General features: G+C 34.6%; 1 protein-coding gene across 14 annotated transcripts in view; it reads right to left on the reverse strand.

The window, feature by feature from the left end:
* LOC111049332 (nuclear protein MDM1) overlaps positions 1-21,214 on the reverse strand; it is a 116,344-nt gene extending 95,130 nt beyond the window's left edge. For 6 of the 14 annotated variants that reach the window (XM_039442592.1, XM_039442597.1, XM_039442591.1 and 3 more), the window contains exons 1-2: positions 18,518-18,731; positions 9,649-9,745 (exon numbers count right to left, since the gene is read on the reverse strand). In XM_039442592.1, coding sequence (XP_039298526.1) covers positions 9,649-9,745; positions 18,518-18,574 — 154 coding nt within the window. In that variant the 5' untranslated portion in view covers positions 18,575-18,731. Of the gene's footprint in view, positions 1-9,648; positions 9,746-18,517; positions 18,732-21,000 lie in introns of those variants that run through there. The other 8 variants (XM_039442593.1, XM_039442598.1, XM_039442590.1 and 5 more) reach the window with 3 other exon arrangements.
* Between the last annotated feature and the right edge of the window lie 162 nt (positions 21,215-21,376).

Below are 21,376 nucleotides of genomic sequence, written 5' to 3' on the forward strand. Positions count from 1 at the left end.
AAAAAAGGTTGAGAACCTCTACTATAAAGTATAAATCATACCAATACTAATAGTTGAACCGATATTGTAACAATATAACTTATAATGAGAGATTGTTGCCCTTGAAGTCGATCAATTCAATAATTACTCTTATGGTTAAAACCAATATTTTCATCGTTATCGAATAACAGTTATGATTTAATATTGGTATACAATATACAGCGATTGAATTCAGAATTTCAATGTAGGCTATTTTATATCAATTGAAGTGAATTACTGTATATGGGAATGAATTTAAATGTACCATATTTCAAAAAATAATAATTGGTGAGTGACAATCGGCAAAACCCTGATTTTAAACCCATCTTATCTAGTTATTGAATGAGGTGTTCTAGATAAGCTGAATATTTTCTCTCTTGGAGTAAATCTGGATGACCGTGCAATAATTCAGATACGTATTGTGATCGTATGAGTGTAATAGATTTAATAAAAATTACAGTGATGATAAGAGAATAATAATTATAATTCTCGGACGAGTGGAATCAGCATAAAATCGGTTGTCCTGGGAGAGCACCGCTCGTGAACTAAACTGCTAAACCAATAACTGTTTATCTCTGCAGCTTTAGAGCAAAGATGAACGATATAGGAGTACCACGACAATGGAGAATGTAACGTTGGAATAAACGATAGAAGTTTGTTATGAGGCGACCCGGTTTTGTAGCGTACATTCAGGGAGAAATTTGAGAGAGGAACTGAGCTTTAGGGAGAAATCAATGTTTACTCAAGCAATGGAAACAATGCTTGATTCACAAGAACATTCTCCATTGTAGCATACTTGGTTTATCTTCCGATAAACTAGTTAAACATAACATAGTCTCTGAACATTCTGTAAAGTATTCCTATTTTGGCAGATCAATAAAATGTTTTGTGAGCAATCACTGGTCTTAAACCCGTATCTATTCAAGCCTGTTTTTGCACTTTACAGACCCATGGAAACCTGCACAGCACAGAAGACGTGGGATTTGAGCTCGAATAAGGGTTACCCAGACTTTCATAACACCTATAATAACAAGATCAGTGTTATCCAGGCTTGGAATCAAATCAAAGTAATCCTAGTGTTAATAGTAAATCCTGTGTGTAAACCCAACATAATTCCTCTGAGCTGTTGGAAAATGCAATGAACACGTTTCCATGAGAGCTTACACGTTAACACGACGATACAATCTTATAAGGCTACTTATACGAGGTTATACCTCGTATAACATTATTCAGTTCCACCACATTGATTATATTCTTCAAATATCATACTCATTAACTCCTTTGAAAATTGAGTATTTCTCCTGATTCAATTTTTCATTCCTGAGGACTTTCTATCCCATGGATTGAACCAAGGAAGGGTCTCAGGTGAAATTCAAATTATCGATGTGATTTTCGAGCTCAAAATTGCCAGTTATGAAAGAATGAAGTGATAATTATATGAATATCCGTTAGTGTACAGTATAATGAGTATGGACATAGATAGTATTGTTTGTTTATTGGTGAATCTCTTGTTAATGATTTGTCACCATTTATTACAATAATTGTACAACTTATCACACAATTATATTGTAGCTCATAGCTCACACCATGAAATATGTTTGGTAGAAGTTTTGTTTGTTTGATTTTCAGTTGTATTTTCCTTGTTCTAAAAATTTCTCTACAAATTTCTTATTCTCTGATATTTTATTTCGCAGATGGGCATATGGGTGACTTCGAAATCTGCAGCCTACAGCCTACAATGAAAATTAATTGTTTATTAATTGTGCCTGTATAGTGTTAATTTTACAACACTTCTCTATTTTGTTATCCACTCCGGCGGAAACTTTCAGCTTGGATATGAGTTAAAAAATTGTGAACATGGCTGAATACTCGATTCTTGCATTGACTGGCCTACTACAAGCAGCCTTCACTTCAATACATGCACTTGTCAAAGTTGTACACAATGATTGATTGTCAACCCTTGGACAACAATGGCAACACTATTGATTGGCGGAGGAGTTTTTCATACAATGGTTGTATGAAACCATTGGATCTCACTCCACGTTACTGCTCTGATCATTCAAAGATTGCGCTCCATTCATGAGAAAAGGGGAAAGCCTTTCAATTTCACGATCAGCTGGAGTTCTGAGTGGGGAGCATAATTGAGCATGTGTTGAATGTTAACACCCCAGCACTTACCCTCATTCATTGTTGATTTCACGTAAGCTTAAACTTTTTATGTTCATTTGAAATTGCCATGTTATAATTCTTCTCAAAGAATATTCTACAGTATTAAAGAAAAGCGTTGGAAATAGGCTACAAGAGGTTTAATATTCGAAGTGGCGGCTTTTGATTTGTTTGAAAAATTGCATTACCGTATTTCAACACAAAAATTCAAAATAATAATATAATACTTTATTCTTTGTTGATTCATACAATAAGTACATCATCAAAATGATAGGGAGAGGAAAAATAAGGTAACCTTGTGCTATTCCTCTCCCAAGTTTAGATAATCATAAACAAGAATTACTTTTCATTTAATAGTGTAGGCATAAAAGACGAACAAGTTCACAATTTTACTTGCTACTCTAGATACTAGGTGGTATAGTACCGTACTCTAGATACTTCAGGTATCGTTCCAATGGTACTCTATAAATTATTCTTCCCATACTGGGTAATATTCGGCGGTCCGATTAAATGGACTATCAGACAAGTCTTAAATACGTTGGATGATTGCAGAGAACAGGCGTTGCGTTAAGCGTTAGTGTTGTTCGGCGTCTATAGTTCGGTGATATAGTGATACAGAGAAGGCTGTAGATCTGTAGCTTGTTGGTATTGCAACGAGCCACATTATAATTATCTACATTAGCAACAAACAATAACTAATTTAATTAATTTCCCCATAAATTATGTTTCTCATAGAGACGTTCTCTGGTTGAGAGCAGGTGTGTTTAAATTACCGGGAATCCAATTTATTTTCTTAATGGAAGGAAAAACTTCCAACAAAAATTCCACAAGAGAAGTAGAGTTCATCATGAATTTCATGAAAAATACGAAGTTTTTTCTTCTGTATGCCTTTTTCCTATTACGAATGTTACATGAATGAAAAATGTTATTATATCTTCATGTCAATAGCATATTGCATTATAATTTGTTTGTCAGGTACTTAATTGTTCTTTACGATTGACTTAATTCTATATTCTGAGTGAAATAAATTATCTCTTCATCTTCTTCGTAGGCCTATTATTAAATCTAAATTTGTTCGGTGTTATAGAAGTGATACAGTGCTACAGAGAAGGATGTAGATCTAAAGCTCTTTGGACAACTAACTCTTAGCTGGAGAAATGATGATAACTTGTTGAATAAATTGTATAATATACTCTCAACTCTCTCCTGATTGGCGAATAGTTTATAATTCCATTCGAAATCTCGCCAGTAGATGGCTTCTGATGTTGGGTAATATTTTCAACTCTGCCTACTCTCTTCTGATTGGTCGACAGTTTGTAAAGTATGTTCTAAACTATGTCTATAGATAGCAGCAGTTGCTGGGTGATGATTCAGGTGAAAGGAATCAAGAGATGTTCGAAGTTACTTTTTCAATTTATTGAGTGTCTTCATCTCTCTAATTACAGTCCTTTGGAATTTTGGTAAAAGGAGAAAAACTGGCGCTTCATAGCTTCACTGCATCAGGAGCTCCAGTAAAATAAGAAATGTGATTTGATGACTTGTGAATTGTAAATATATATATTAATTCATGTGAATATTAATTTGAAAAAATGAATTGAAATGGATCGTTTGAAATCATTGACGGTTATGAATAGATGAATCACATGAAATTGTAACAGTCATATCGAATTTCATATCGTATTTTTTTTATTAGATTTTAGAAGAGGCATGAGGCTTGAAAGATTCATAGCATTTTTATCAAACTATTGTAAAATATCGGGGCACCGAGCTTAGCTCGTTATTTTTATTCATTGATAAACAGAACACAATAATTGTTCTGTTGTTTAGAGAATTATTCTCTAAAATGAACGTGTTTATATTTCTATATGACATCTCATGAATTTCGGGGATGCGATATTTTGATCTTTCACATACACACTCGCTCACTCACTTTGTAAATATCCACAGCTGTTTCAGCCAAGGATGAATGATCCTTTTAATGTCGTTCAGCGAGTTTTCCCAACGATGAGACCTAGTGCAATCGAATTTTTATATCATAAACCTACTATGTTCCAAATTTCGTGAAAATCGTTAAAGCCGTTTTCGAGATCCGTTGAACGTAAATAACCAGATATAAAAATACAGAAATCGCTCGCTTAACACAATAGTATTTATTGAGCTGTATTATTATATAATAATTAAAAGAATCATACATTGAAGCAGTAAGACCTGCATAATGTAACGGAGTTGAAGATATTACCCAATATGGACTGCCACTGATTGACAGAATACTGTATTAGACACATTTCTAGTTATTGACCGATGAGTGGAGTCAAAAATCGTTTTCCTTGTCTGAAAATTGCTTGTAATCGTTCAATTATTCATCCCTATCACTGAAATTTGTCTGGTGTTTTGACATAATATTGAAATGAGGTAGAAGAGAAACAGGAAATAAAGAAAAACCCAAGAGAAGAAAAAGAAAATAGGATAAGAACAATCCATAAAGTAAGAACCTCCTTGAACTAGCGTATAATGGAGAATTTTATATGAAAGAAATTAAACATTGGTAGAGTGGAACTAACTAGAATGTTTTCTCCTATCTAAGAGTGTGTCCTTTTCCGAGATCAATGTAGGAGACCCCTGTGTAATTACTCATTTGGCCCATCCTTGGACTTGCAGGATTAATGTCAATCCATCACATTGAGTGTCATCAAGAAGTGAAGATTGATGTTGCAAGAGTAATCACTCAGCTGTTTCACACTGCTCTTCAACACGCAATGACATCTTGGAAGAATGCTAGATTTAGGCTTCCAAGTTATATAAAACAGAGCTGAATTCAGAAAAGATATAAATAAGAGCTGAATTCTACCTTGGGAATTTACAAAATCAATTCGCGATTACAAATTTTCAACAACAAGAATCTTTAATATCAATTCCTTCTCTTCTCATTTTTCCCTTCTTCTTCTTCTTCTTCTTCTTCTTCTTCTTCTTCTTCTTCTTCTCCCACTTCTTTCATTCAGCAGTGGCAATATCACCAAGTTTATTGCAAATTGAAATAATATGAAAAAATGGTCGCCATTGTTCAACTGATGGACATATACATTTTAGACAAGAGCCAATGAGAAAATTGTAAATTTCGAGTCCACCAAAATGAAAAACGTAGATAACTGACTGCAAATTGTCGGTAGTAGTAAATTGCGTATATGCAATTCTTCAGAAGGTTATATCATAGAGTGAAGATACTGTTTAATTGTTAAATTTAAACATTTATTCTTTGTCTCTGGTTATTTGTCTCTTCCTATTTATTTGTCTCTGTTTATACCTTCTGATCTCAGATCATGCCATGCAGTGGTTAGTTTTTCTCATTTTCTGTTCAATAGTATTAATGTAAATTGATTGTTTCTGAAGAACCCCACATCGTTTTATTGCTTGTGAAGATTGAAATGTGTTTATATCGTTACGATATGTTGGCATAGGAAAAACTCCAATCTCCTGTATTCCCTATTTTATCTCTCCTATATACTCATTATGTTTCACGTAACTATAAAAATATTCAGCTCTTCTATGAAGCCAATACTCATGGGAATTTAACAAAAGAATACCAGTCGTGGATTGATCAGAGACTTCAACTTATACTAATGAGAAATGGATGGTTTCTCTAGGCAATCAGTCAGCATTCTTCATAAGAGTAACATGATGCTTCTCATTCAATCTATGCTGACTTCGAAAGTGGAACCCACTTGTGAACAACACTCATGCTAATGTTCTTCCCAAAGTTGTTTATCATGAAATTTCAGACACTGTGAAGTATTAATGCACTCCCTCCTACTATTCCGGCATTTTTCATCTATTGGAAATTGTGGTTGAGAAAGAGAGAATGAGAGAGGGGAAGAGACTGACTGCGTCATAATGCAGAATTTCCTTTAACTGGTCCCCCCCTCTCCACAACACACCATAGCGACGCAAGACACTAATCAATTTCATGCCTCAACTTTGTCGGATATCTTAGAAATCGTATCTGAATGAGGCATACAAGCAACAGATCAATAAATGCTTCAAAAATTCTCAAGGAGAGTATGCAAGCAATACGAAATGCAATATTAACCGTTGCGAAGTGAATAATGATTATACTATTACAAGTACCAGATAAGATCTCTCATATCTGAAGCTCCGATTCTTATCAAGTAGGCCTATAGTGATTTGAAAATTCACATTCTTCAGTTAACCCACACAGTATACATTCTAGACACATTACGTTCCGAGTGAAACTATGGAAATACGCTTCGTAGGAAATTTGCTCGCCACTTTATTCACCAAGTTATCAAAATTCACCTCCATTACATTCACAATGTTTACTCTTAAAGTATACTTTTACTTGATGTTTAGCCTACAGTTATTTCTGTAGTCCATTGTGATGAGACTCCTGTTTCCTTTGTTTAAAACTATGTAGTTTTATGCAGGAGCTGGAGGAGTGAAAATCTACTATGTTCATTTGATTCATGCAAATTGAATATTCAGACATTCAAAATTCGTATTTGGATATTTAATATTCATAATATACAAACATACATACATATGTATGTGCACATACGTATGAATATTCATGTACACATATCACATGATTATTAGGCCTATATATATTTTTATCATATTATTGACCGAAGCGAAGCTGAGGTCTTAGTTTCGACTCGATCGGCTTTTGTCTGTTTATTTGTTTGTTTGTTTGTACCGCAGTTACAGTCGCAGTTATTGTCCGATTTGGATAAAATTTGGTATGCAAGTTCTTTGAAACAAGGTGCAGAAACGTATGTGTAACGATTTTTGGTAAGACCTCCGTTTTTTTTAATATTTGAAAAAACCGTAGAATAACCTCAGAAGTTACTTTTTCGTATCTTTGAAGATACACCACAATAATTATTGTATTGTATGCATTTTTTGTGCATTTTTGTGTCGCTCTACAGTGTCAAGTATTTTTTTCCTTTTAGTATGAGATCGGAAACCGATTTGTGAGCATTAACATTCTGCATAGGCATAACAAGCCATAACATTGAATCCAGTTTACATGAAAAACATCATAAGCAACCTCCTGTCATTGTCACCAACAAACCCATCTTATTTAGAATCATTTCCATCTCACCATCGTCTGTGAGACGATTCATCATCTAAATTGCCTACTGCATATTCCATTCTACCGTCAGTTGACCGATTTCTTATAATTAATTATTAGAAAAGTTGTAATAATATATGTTTATATTGTGAATATGGAGACGATATAAAGGTACCTCCTTGATAAGTCCGGTGTCCCTGCAAACAGTGTCTCTAGCACTTTCAATGGAAAAAATAATAGATGACATGGCTAAATCTTCACAATATACTGTACTTACTAACCTTCTCATTAGATTGAGAGTTGTATTCATGAGCGAGGTCTACTGTTCGCAGAACTAATAGTTATACAGAGTGTTCTGAAAAAAGGTGCCCATAAGTCAGGGCGTGATTCCTCACATCAAAAGAAGAAAAAAGTTATAATTAACATAGGTCCGAAAATGCTTAGTTACCAAGTTATAATGGATGAAAAATTTTGTCTGAACTTCAGTAATTCCCCTGCTGAAACGAAGCCCTAAGGGTATTTGTTAGCTGTTAATTAAGATGTACTATTTAGCGTACTTTATGTAAAATGAACTGAAAAATTAAATGAAACCGTTTCCAGACCTGTAGCTACAGTAATTTTCAAGATATGTGATGAAATAAGGGAAAATTGGTCTCGAACATCTGTATAATTATGAATGAATCTAGTGGAAATAGAGCCTGTAACAAGGAAAACGATTGAAGAGTAAACAATTAAAGATTAAGAAATATATTGAGCTATTTAAATACAGGAAGAAGTTTGAAGTGCTTGACTTAATGACAATGAATTATGCCTAATGAATGGCTGTATATTCAGAGGAAATCGGATCTGCATTCCTACATCTTTACAAAATAAAATTTGAATGAGCTTCATACTGGTCATATTGGCATGACCTAGATGAAACTCCTAGCTAGAATATCAGGATATCGGAAATTTTGTTAAAATATTGAAGTTCTTCGCAGCAAAAATTAGTCCACAAAAAGAAACAATACATTCTTGGTAACCTCCAAGCAGACCTTGGGAACCATATAGATTTCTCTGGACCACTTAAAGGATGGATACACTCAATTGTGGTTAATGCTCACAGCAAGTGGTGGATGTGATACCAACCAAATCAACAACGAATGTTTGGTGCATCAAACAACTGGATGAACTATTCACAACATTCGGTTTCCCCCATGTCCTGGTTTCAGATAATGAGCCTAAATCTACATACAAAATGTCTAAAAAATTCCTGGGATGACACGAATAGAACTGGGATTAAAGAATAGAACTATTGCCCCTTTATTAGCTTCACTATTAGCTAAAGGAGTAGACCAATTTGTGTAAAATTTTGTATAAGTGCTTATAAACTATGTATGATATATCAGCGATGTATGTGCGAGGATTTTAGAAATTTTTGTACTGTGTTGTTTAATATTGTCAATTATTGGTCTGCTGAGTTATTGACAGGAATATGCTTGAAGAATAATAATATATGTCCAAAATAATCGAAATAAGAATTGGGTCTCATCGCTTTGGAACAAGTAGTCCTAAAATATCTTGAGGTTAACAGCTCAGATCGAAAATTAGTTGAGATGGTTATGTTGATTAAGGAATCAAATCGAGTAAACTTTTGAGGTGAATTAACCATAGAATTGGAGAGGGATGATTAATTCTTCTTGAACGTGAGCTTTTGATTGAGCGTAGGTGATTATATGAAATGATCAAACAACCATGGATTAAACAGGATTCGAACCAAGACCAAGCACAGCGAGAGACTAAAGACTAAATCAGGTTATGCCGGCTTAACTGTTGGCCTAACTACCAAATTATCCTAACTATCAATACCATCAGCTACCTCTTATCAACAATCAACTTATAAGATTAACTTAGCACTCAGCTCACTGAACAACCAAAACTTTTCAAAATATTATCACAATATTTCATTCATATATATAACACAATAGTTGTATTGTAAGTTATATTGCGATATTACTCCATAGTGATAACAATTATTAAGGATCACTCATTTCTACGTGTTTATTCATAATCCATATCTGTGTATAACGTATTCCCTATCAATTCCTGAAACATTTATGATTTTTAGCTATTGATAGAAAACTGGGGAAACCTTTCGTCGATTACTGAGTCTTTTGGGTGTTTGCATGAAAATGATTTGTGGTCAATTAGAATTTCCATGAAGGACTCTACCCAGATAAGGAGACCCATGAGAAAAACTTTTCATTTCGATTTTGCAGTCATACACAAAATAACTGGGCTGTAAGCAGGTATAATGGTTTCAACCTATGGACAATCATAAAATGCTTGTTTGAATTAAATTTTTGTGAAAATTAAAAGTCTATTGAAAATTGTCTTACTGTCATCTGTGACCGGTTGAGGCGCATGTTTGATGACGTCCTGTCTAGGCCCAGTGTATTCATGCCAGCGGTAAGTACTTCGATACTCTGAGTGCAGCTGTGAACAAACATTAAACATTGTTTCTCTTATAAATTACATTCAAACTTATTTGCACTTGAAAAATTCAAGAGCTAGAAGAAACATGTTGTGCATCAGTAAAATATAAAAAAGATAGTTGACGATTTTTATTCCATTTCAATAATTATAGTAGCCCTGAAAAGGGAAAGTTTTCTTCTTTCATTTCAACTGAGTCTTGGACCTTCTCTAGAATCTCATCAATATTACTCAGTCAGAGACCATAGCAGGAGTGTAAGGCTAGAACAGATAGAAAAGACCATCAGTACATTGGGACAATAACTCGGAATTCACTGTTTCTTGAAATCAGCTTCGCCCCATCAAATTGTAGATTTGAATCGTCAGATTGTAGGTGTATTGTGTTCATATACATTTAGTATCTTCTTTGCATGTTTATACTCGCATGTGTTTGTCACAAATTTGTATACACAATTCAGTTGCAAAATAATTATTCAATGTAAGAGACAGGATCTCCGATCCAATCAATTAATCGGGATCTCCACATCTTTCCGTCAGAGTTAAGCATACTTAGAACTATGGTGGAGGTATTTTCGCCATGTTTACTTAACATGAGCTATTTTCAAAGCATAGAATGGAATAGAACAGTTGATCAAAATTCAAGTCATACATAATACGTCATTCATAACGATCTAGTAGGCCTGTAATAAATTAATATTGGGTTTGAGCTGTATTCTTAGTACTGATTGATTTGATTGATTGATTGATTCGCTACCTTTATTAGTTATTTCACTACCTTAGTACTGAAGGAGGAACAAGAACTGTCTTTTGAAACAGCTCAGGTTTTAAGGTATGTCCATGTAATGATAGAATGCAGTACTCCAGCAGGTAATGGTCTCTGCTTTCAATTATTCTTTCTTAGATTAGTAAGACGAAAAATATCGTACAGAACTTATACGGTAACGTTTCACCGTATGCGTATGATAATAATAATTCTGCCCTCAACTTGGTTTTGCGTATAAAGAGTCATAATTATGTGGTAAACTATCATTACCGTACTTATGACGAAATATGGGGTATAGAATGTACTATGGGGTAGTAGCAATACTCCAAATTATGATGTTGTAAATCCAATCCCTATTTTAACACTATTCATTTCCATTATTACAAACGTAATGGAAGAAGTCTACTTCAAAAGTCCTCGTGCGCATAACCGATCCTAATCGCACAATTAGCTATGATCTGCAAAATCTTTCTCCATTGATTCGAAACGTACGGTAAGTGAAAATTGTAGGTCCATTCATCTCTCATCATCCTTCTCCACATTAACAATGCACAGCTAATGACGCTCATTTGGGCATCACCCTCAACAGAAAAATACTATCAAAGTTTATCATCAAACGTTTCTTTTCTCACCATACGGCAGTAATGTGAATATTTTATAGCTTTGAATAGAATTTTTGTTCAATTTGTCCTATCAACAATTCATAATAAAAATTTGAGATTATTGCACTAAGGTTTCTCTAATAAAGTTGAATTAGTTTCAGAGTTTCTTACTGAGTTGTCTCCAGTGTTTTTACATGGATAGATAGCTCTACACAGGTTTTCATTCCAGCGGGTTTTCCATTAGTTATCATAACTTTATGAATAACTTCAGAGCCAAAGTTTTAAAAGTGGTTCATCTTCACTAACATAAACTTTGAACAGTTTGAAAGTATTTTGTTCAGTTTTTGTGTATTGTCTCTGATTTCAATATACAGGGTGTCCCACCAAGGTTGTAACAGCCGTTGACCATAGATTCTACTCGACATTTTTGACAAAAAATGATCAGTAAACTTTTCTTCTATCGACCTTAGTTTTCGAGATATATAGATTTTTCGATATGTTCAGAATATGCCTACTTCCGGTCATTAAATACTCAATAACTCGAAAACTACTGGTCGAATTTCAATTTCAATGGTATTGCTGGAAAGAGAAAAACTTTTCAATTAAGAATAATTTAATTCTATCTGTTGTTAGATATTTTGTAGTTTTTTATTAGGGCTTAAACTTGAAAAAATGTTATTCTTCAAATTAAAAGTCAAATTTCAAACAGATTTTTCTCCGGGTAGTTATAGAGGTTTCAATATTTCAAAAGCTTCTCCATTTCATAAGCTTTCGAATGAGTATAAATTTGAAAAGGTAAGTTCCATGAAAAAGTTTTCAAAACTGCTAATATCTGGAATGAACACCTTCAAAATGAGGAAATTCACGAACAGCATGCATCAAGTGGTGATCCTAAGAGGGTGAAATCACCTGATTATTGCATTATTTTCTATAGTACATAGCCTAATTTCTATATAAAATATTGATCATACAATAATTTTACAAAATTCAACCAAATTTATTCATAGGATATATTTATTCATAGGACTATTCTTGAAACATCCAACATCCCAGCTGCCCACCGGATGCTGGATCGAGGATTCTGCTCGAAATACTTTAGATAAGATTCTCAAAAGCTTCAGAAATTAAGATGGGCCTCTCGTACTTTGAAACTGATCCTTGACCCTTACCATCTTAACATCTTTCAATCTTAAAAACGTGTTATGAGATGGGTGTTTTCGGTTAGGAAAACGTCTCCTGTATACTCTCTCTGCCTCTCTTGAATTGCATCCACACTCTCCATACACCAATAAAATGTTCAAGTACTCAATCAAGATAAATTTCATGATTCTTAATGATAAATTTCAACACTTCTTTACTAGACAAAGTTGATACATATCATGCCAATTAACTGGAAAGCACACTGAAAACTATACTGAACATAGGCTGAAACATACACTTATTGTTATTTTAATCAGGATTTATGGTACAGGAAATAATGCAAGTTATTGAAAAAGTCATATCATTGTAGAATGTTGAAATGTTGGTTAATCAGGTGATTTCACCCTAGGATCACCACTTGATGCATGCATGCTGTTTGTGAATTTCCTCATTTTGAAGGTGTTCATTCAAGATATTAGCAGTTTTGAACATATTATCATGGTTCTTACCTTTTCATACTCATTCGAAAGCTTATGAGAAGTTTTTGAAATATTAAAACCACTATAATCTCCCGAAGAAAAACCAAGAAATACCGGTTTGAAATTTCACTTTTAATTTGAAGAATAGCATTTTTTCTAGTTTAAGCCCTAATAAAGAACTACAAAATATCTATCAACAGACAACATTACATTAATCTTGTTTGAAATGTTTTCTCTTTCCAATAACATTGAAATTGAAATTCGACCATTAGTTTTCGAGTTATTGAGCATTTAATGACCGGAGGTAGTATTCGGAAAATATCGAAAAATATATATCTCGAAAACTAAGGTCGATAGGAGAAAAGTTTACAAAACATTTTTCGTCAGAAATGTCGAGTAAAATCTATGGTCAACGGCTGTTACAACCTTGGTGGGACATCCTGTAAAAACAGATCTTAAATGTTCAATTAAGTATTGAAAGAGGATACAATAATTATTATTACTTTTGATCTTTAGTTGTGACATTTCAAAATATAGAGACATATATCAGAAAGCCTATTATGTGAACTGAAGTAATTATAGAGAGACAAAAAAGAGATTATCATGAATTCTTAAATATTCATTTTTTCAATTAGTTGAATCTAAAGCAAACTGATATACCATTGAATTTTTGTTACCGGTAGAAAATCAATGTGTCAGATAATTCCTGAGCGATATTGGAAAAAAAATATTGGCTGCTAATGAAATGTGCATCATATGATAAGTAATAAGGTTAAGAAATTGACTTCCTTTAACCGATAATAGTACGATGTGACGAATTGAAGAGTAAGTATAGTGTTCACACATTTTAGTACCAAAAGCTTTTATTAGTAGTTGAGTAGTTGTAATTGCTAGTGGAATAGTTAATATCACAGAATAGGAGTTTGCAACTGATAGTCAACTTGCTTATATAGTGAGTTTGGTCCCCGACATGGCTTAATTTGAGGTTCATGGAGCTGGAGCAGAGTTCCATTGTTTATCCAAGTTCAATTTGTTGCAAGTTCAGCTCATTGTTGTTGCATGATTGCCCTTCTGACCCTATTGAACCCATATTCCCCTTCACTGGTCATTCTGTTAATTAATAATGCATTGGAGGTATCCAAAATTTAAGTAAAGTCAAGTTTGGGAGTTGAACATTCCATCCAATATGAATCGTGGATTATCAGTTTTTAGAATTTGCTTCATTCAACTTTGTTATGAGAAACGAAATTTCATTAATTGGACTTTTTATTTCGTTTATTGAATTTTCAAATATTCTTGATTATGTTATATAGATGTGTTTACAGTATTCAATGGATTGAAGAGTTTTAAACTCCAAACTGATTCAATAAAAAAGGAAATCAAAGCTTTCTATATTCTTTACAGATTATTAATTCAATTTAATCAACTTCAATCGATAGACAGAACACTAATAGACTTTGATCACTAAAAGGCAGACGACAGATCAGAGTAATAATGAATTATAATAATTAAAAGTTCTTCAACCTTCCACTACAGAAAAGGGATAATGATAATAGTATTGGACAAAGAAACGTTCCTACCCTCATTATTTTCATGCTGAATGCTTCCACTGAAAAGTGATCCAGTAAAGTGGGGTAACAATCCTTTCTTTGATAGGGTAGGCACTAGGCTGCACTCGAAGCCAGGAGATAAATATACGGCATTCTGGGTTTGGAAACTTGATGGAATTTTACTACAGAAAATATTCATGAAATGACATGAACACGACATTAACTACAATCATTACTGTTCAGACTCAATACTATTCAGTTTTTGATTATAAAATTATTTTATAATTTCGTGACTTGACTAATTACATTTTATAATGAATAATGTATAATGTATAAAAAGGAAATTATGATCATGACGCTATAGCGTCATTTGAGGCGTAATTTGAAAACCATTCCAGGATATCTCTTCTTGGTTTATTTAGAAGTTATTCAACCATTGTTGATGTTGATGTTGATCGTTTGAACTTGAATTCAGATCTTGTTCAGACTGATCTATTTATGCTCTTTTTTACCTTGATCCGATTTAAATCTGTTACTAGTACAATCATTCCTGGCAGCTTGGTTCTCTCTCTCATATTTAGGCTAGTCCTTAGCTGAAACTGTAAGCCGAATTTGATTTTTTGTATAGACGTTCTAGGTGATCTTATTCCTGAGGCAACACATTTGAAAATCAAAAAAAGAATGAAAAAATGGTTATTAGTTAAGATGATATTCTTTCACACTTTTTCCACGAGAACCGTGATTTGATGTTTCATCTCACTAAATCTCATCAAACATGAGATACAGACCAGCTTTTGAATGGGGATGATTAAAATTGAAATTACTTCAACATATCAATTTCAAGATTCATTATTCTGTTTCATCATTAAATTGGCAAAATGTATTCAGATACGCCACTTACACACACATCAATATTTGAACGTGCGATTTTATTTGTAACTCGAATAGATTGAATAAAAAACTTGGCCAACACATGATGTGCTTAGATACACGATGTATTTGCCAAGTTATGTTTGATCTGAAAGAATTCAAAAGGACGGTAAAAACATACTCTCAAGAATCAATGTACGTGTAACTAGACAAAGACAGCTTTTGTTTACAGGTTACATTTGATAAGATGTGCTACATACTTAAAAGCATATGTCAAAAAATCCAAAACAGATTCGATAATTGTATTGCTTTGCCAACTGTGTGATTACTTATGTAATATAAAACTTTTATTTTAAATTTAAATCATAGTTTTATCTAAAAAATACTTTTGTAACATGATATGAAATAACTCTTTTTGCATAGTTGAATGAGGGTTATATGCACCATCTATGTTGAACACTCTTATTCACGAGTAAGCATGGTGGCAACAGGATCACAAGTAAGCATGGTGGCAGATAACATTAAGGTGCGTACAGATTTAGGCGCCGCGAACATGAGCAATTCACTTTTAATCAGCTGATGCCAAGCTTTTTATATCTATATCTTACCGTTTCTGTAAAAATACAGAAATAGTCAGCTGATTAAAAGTGAATTGCTCATGTTCGCGGCGCGTATATCTGTACGCACCTTAACGTGTTTCAATCTGGGTTTGAACCTACAGCTGATGGATCTCCGTTCATACTCACATGGTGCATATTGGGCTTAGTATGAGCTTCATCTATCTGATGAAGGAAGTGATTTTTGGCAATTCACTAATTTTATATTCTTCATCATTTTCTTCCTCTTCCGTGTTTCCCCTTTTTCATACCCTTTCCTTTATTTCTGTTTGTCCTGTATTTGCCTATTCATGGGAGAAACTAGTTTGGTAGAATTCTCCTCATTTTTATCATTCTAGCACACCACTCCATCCAACGAATTGTTTTTTCTCTGTTTCCAATTGCTGTTGTAGTTTTGTTTTCCAAGTGCTTCTTGTATATTATGAATCAATTGTCAATTGAACAAAACGATCAGCCCACTTTCCTGTATGATACCATCCCACCTATCCCTCATTTTCTGATACAATTTCAGATTGAGATCGTCATCCTAATTGAATCATACAGTTGCAGAATTGAATTGATATCATTGAATGTATATTATATTCCATGATTTTTTATTCATTTTTTGTCGATAATGCTTCATCCATTAGCAGGCTACTCCTATTTCACTACCAGTACTACCACACTACACTCATCTACACATTTCAATTACTGACAAGAGTGTAGTATCTGATAAGAATAGTACATGAAATGTCATCATGCTCTCTCATTATTGATTTACTTGGATGTCGGAAGAGATAACAGGAATTCCTATCAAAATTTCAAAATATTAACGGGATGTTAATCTTTGTATAATCCTTAGCATGTGATGTTCTAATACTTCAATAAACATCATCAATTGAGTTCATTGTGATAACAGTCCAATTCAAAATTTATTATTAAGAATAGAAGTGATTTTCCTCATTTTTATCATTCCAGCACAATACTCCATAAAGGAAATTGTTTTTTTTTGGCTTTGCTATTGTTATTGTGATTTTGTGAGCTGTGAATTATAGGGTTTTTGTGAGCTGTGAATGAATGAATCAATTGCACAAAATCATCAGCCCACTTTTGTACTCTCACCTACGATAATATTCTTTGTGCCAGTTGCACAAAAGCCGGTTGGATTTTAACCGCGATTAATTCCACGAGAACCAATCCGAGAAGCCGTCTTTTCAAAACACGTTCTCTGATTGGTTCTGGTGGAATTAATTACGGTTAAAAATTCAACCGGCATTTGTGCAACCGGGCCTATAAGTATCAAAGCGAATCCAGCTCTCACAGATGAATTAGTTCTCCAAAATTTGTCAGTCAGATTATCATGTACTCGCCACTAGGCGATTTATCGGTGTACTTCTGATTTCATTTGAAACTAGTATAGTATGAAGGAAAATAATTACGTGAGGCACTAGTTTGAAATGTCATTTGACACTTGGATTGAAGCACTCGCCGATTAATAGACTTTGAAGTGTTGGTCAGATTAGAATGATCTCTTTACTGGTTCACTTACTGATATTTACTATCGACTATTCGGATTCCATATAAACCTGTGTTGACAAGTCATAATTCTGTGTAAGGCACTCACAAACTTCATTGCAATGATGTTGTCTCAGATTAATATTAATTGATTCAAGTATGATGTTGATTAAATTGCAATGGTCCGTCTCCTGAGCCACTTCACTAATCATTCACTATCGGCTAGTCTTTTCTCTCAATATTGTATCAAAACACTATCACATTCCATTGCATTAAATTTTTCTAGAATCAATTGACTCAAATGTTTTGTTCAACAAATAAGAATGGTTTCCCTCCTAAACCACTTTACTATCGGTTGATTTTCTGCTCTGGTTGGAATGAAAGTAGTATTACAACATAATATTGTGTGATATACTATCAGATTCTACTACATAAAAATTTGCAAATCGCTCAATTGATGCATGCTTCGTTTCGAGTGAAATGCCACTCGATATCGTATTTTAATTGTAAATCAAAATCTAAATCAGTGTTCCATCGATACATCGAAATTCATCTTGAGAATAAATTTCTTCTCAGGTTATCATCCTCACTTGAATTCTGTTGAATAAGTACTACCTTTTGAAAAAGTGAACAGAATGAATCATGAAGTTCAATCTTGAGTAAAGTAGGTTCTGTGCAATTCTATTAGATCGCGTCGAGGAAATAATTTGTTGTCTATGCCTGGTTACTAATAAAGAATACTGTTCAATTAAATCGTAATTTAACCCGAAATTGAATCAATGTGGTATCAATACAACAAGATGGAATCATGAGTGAAAATTCATGTAATACGATTATATTCAAATGTGGTATTCAATATTAAGGAATGCCTAGGTGCAAGTAAAATGATTTAACATTGTCATTTCAATTTTAATGGAAAATCAGCGTGGTATCATGGAAATTGAACTGAATATTGTGTGTAATTCTGTGTCATTCTATTGGAAAAAAGGCGAAATGACTTGATTTCCACTCTCACAGTGGCGCAGTTGTCAGATTGTGAGTAAAATGATGTCACCTGACACTTCTCACTTTCGATTAAAAGTTGAATGAGTGTGAAATCAATACACCAAGATTGTATCAATAGTGGAACATTACGACATTCTATCGCATTGCATGAGGAAATGTACTGAGGAGATGGAGCAGTGGTGTCACCTGACTTGTGACGAGACCGGTCAGTCTGTCCCGGGACCCTGACTTTAGTGATGGATGTTTACTGCTTACCTTGTCTACAGGCATCGAAGGACAGGCACTGCACAGATTCCAGAATGTGCCGATCATCAGGGAGGCGCTTGGTGATCAGACGGTGTCAGAGTTTGTAGGGTGCTCTCGGGCCGGCTGAGAGAAGAAGTGGTCGAGAGTACGAGAAAGTGATGTGTGTCAAGCAGCAGTAGCCGAACAGATGTGAGTAGTCGACTAGTTCACCACCTACTGCAGGATAGCGCCACCTACGCCCGACCCTCTGCGCTGCGCCAATCGATATGTGTCTGCCTCACCCCTATCACGCCTCGCCACTACCAAGCCTCACCACTATCACACTTCACCCTCACAACTCTCAACACGCTTCTTCTCTCAAATCACCCTCTTCCATTCGCTTCTCTCTCATCCGCTCTCACTCTCACCCCACACACTCTCTCTCTCTTCATCGATTCTTCCTCTGTCTTCATCGAATCCTTCATCTGTCCTCATCGATTCTCCAATAAATAAATCTAATCTTATTCTCTTTCTTGCCCGCAAGATCTTTTCTCTCACTCTCAAGCGATTCTCTTTCTTTCTTCACTGACTCTCTCTCACTAACTACATGAATTCCCTTTCTTGCCACTACTTCATGCCTTCTCTTTCACCCTCAAGTAATTCTTTCTCTTACTTCACTAACTCTCTCTCTCTCTGTCTCTAAGAATTCCCTCTCTTGCTCTAACTTAATACATTTCCCTCACCCTCAAGCGATTATCTCTCTTTCTTCATTGACTCTACTTCTGTCTTCATCAAATCCCTCTCTTCCCCTTACTATCACCCACTTCTCTATCACCTTCAAGCCTTCTTCCCCCTTTATCTCTCTCTCACACATCAATTAACTTATTCTTTAAACCCCCAAATTTATTCCCTCCATCAAACCCACCTTCTTTATCTTACCATCTTTCACCATTATGTATCTCTCACTCATTAGCATAATGCTTTGTAATTAGCAATATAGGATTACAATAATGAAGTACATATTGTAATCTACGAAAATAAATTCAATCCAGCTCTCACAGATGAATTAGTTCTCCAAAATTTGTCAGTCAGATTATCATGTACTCGCCACTAGGCGATTTATCGGTGTACTTCTGATTTCATTTGAAACTAGTATAGTATGAAGGAAAATAATTACGTGAGGCACTAGTTTGAAATGTCATTTGACACTTGGATTGAAGCACTCGCCGATTAATAGACTTTGAAGTGTTGGTCAGATTAGAATGATCTCTTTACTGGTTCACTTACTGATATTTACTATCGACTATTCGGATTCCATATAAACCTGTGTTGACAAGTCATAATTCTGTGTAAGGCACTCACAAACTTCATTGCAATGATGTTGTCTCAGATTAATATTAATTGATTCAAGTATGATGTTGATTAAATTGCAATGGTCCGTCTCCTGAGCCACTTCACTAATCATTCACTATCGGCTAGTCTTTTCTCTCAATATTGTATCAAAACACTATCACATTCCATTGCATTAAATTTTTCTAGAATCAATTGACTCAAATGTTTTGTTCAACAAATAAGAATGGTTTCCCTCCTAAACCACTTTACTATCGGTTGATTTTCTGCTCTGGTTGGAATGAAAGTAGTATTACAACATAATATTGTGTGATATACTATCAGATTCTACTACATAAAAATTTGCAAATCGCTCAATTGATGCATGCTTCGTTTCGAGTGAAATGCCACTCGATATCGTATTTTAATTGTAAATCAAAATCTAAATCAGTGTTCCATCGATACATCGAAATTCATCTTGAGAATAAATTTCTTCTCAGGTTATCATCCTCACTTGAATTCTGTTGAATAAGTACTACCTTTTGAAAAAGTGAACAGAATGAATCATGAAGTTCAATCTTGAGTAAAGTAGGTTCTGTGCAATTCTATTAGATCGCGTCGAGGAAATAATTTGTTGTCTATGCCTGGTTACTAATAAAGAATACTGTTCAATTAAATCGTAATTTAACCCGAAATTGAATCAATGTGGTATCAATACAACAAGATGGAATCATGAGTGAAAATTCATGTAATACGATTATATTCAAATGTGGTATTCAATATTAAGGAATGCCTAGGTGCAAGTAAAATGATTTAACATTGTCATTTCAATTTTAATGGAAAATCAGCGTGGTATCATGGAAATTGAACTGAATATTGTGTGTAATTCTGTGTCATTCTATTGGAAAAAAGGCGAAATGACTTGATTTCCACTCTCACAGTGGCGCAGTTGTCAGATTGTGAGTAAAATGATGTCACCTGACACTTCTCACTTTCGATTAAAAGTTGAATGAGTGTGAAATCAATACACCAAGATTGTATCAATAGTGGAACATTACGACATTCTATCGCATTGCATGAGGAAATGTACTGAGGAGATGGAGCAGTGGTGTCACCTGACTTGTGACGAGACCGGTCAGTCTGTCCCGGGACCCTGACTTTAGTGATGGATGTTTACTGCTTACCTTGTCTACAGGCATCGAAGGACAGGCACTGCACAGATTCCAGAATGTGCCGATCATCAGGGAGGCGCTTGGTGATCAGACGGTGTCAGAGTTTGTAGGGTGCTCTCGGGCCGGCTGAGAGAAGAAGTGGTCGAGAGTACGAGAAAGTGATGTGTGTCAAGCAGCAGTAGCCGAACAGATGTGAGTAGTCGACTAGTTCACCACCTACTGCAGGATAGCGCCACCTACGCCCGACCCTCTGCGCTGCGCCAATCGATATGTGTCTGCCTCACCCCTATCACGCCTCGCCACTACCAAGCCTCACCACTATCACACTTCACCCTCACAACTCTCAACACGCTTCTTCTCTCAAATCACCCTCTTCCATTCGCTTCTC

Source organism: Nilaparvata lugens, chromosome X (assembly GCF_014356525.2).
Source record: "Nilaparvata lugens isolate BPH chromosome X, ASM1435652v1, whole genome shotgun sequence".
NCBI lineage: Eukaryota > Metazoa > Arthropoda > Insecta > Hemiptera > Delphacidae > Nilaparvata > Nilaparvata lugens.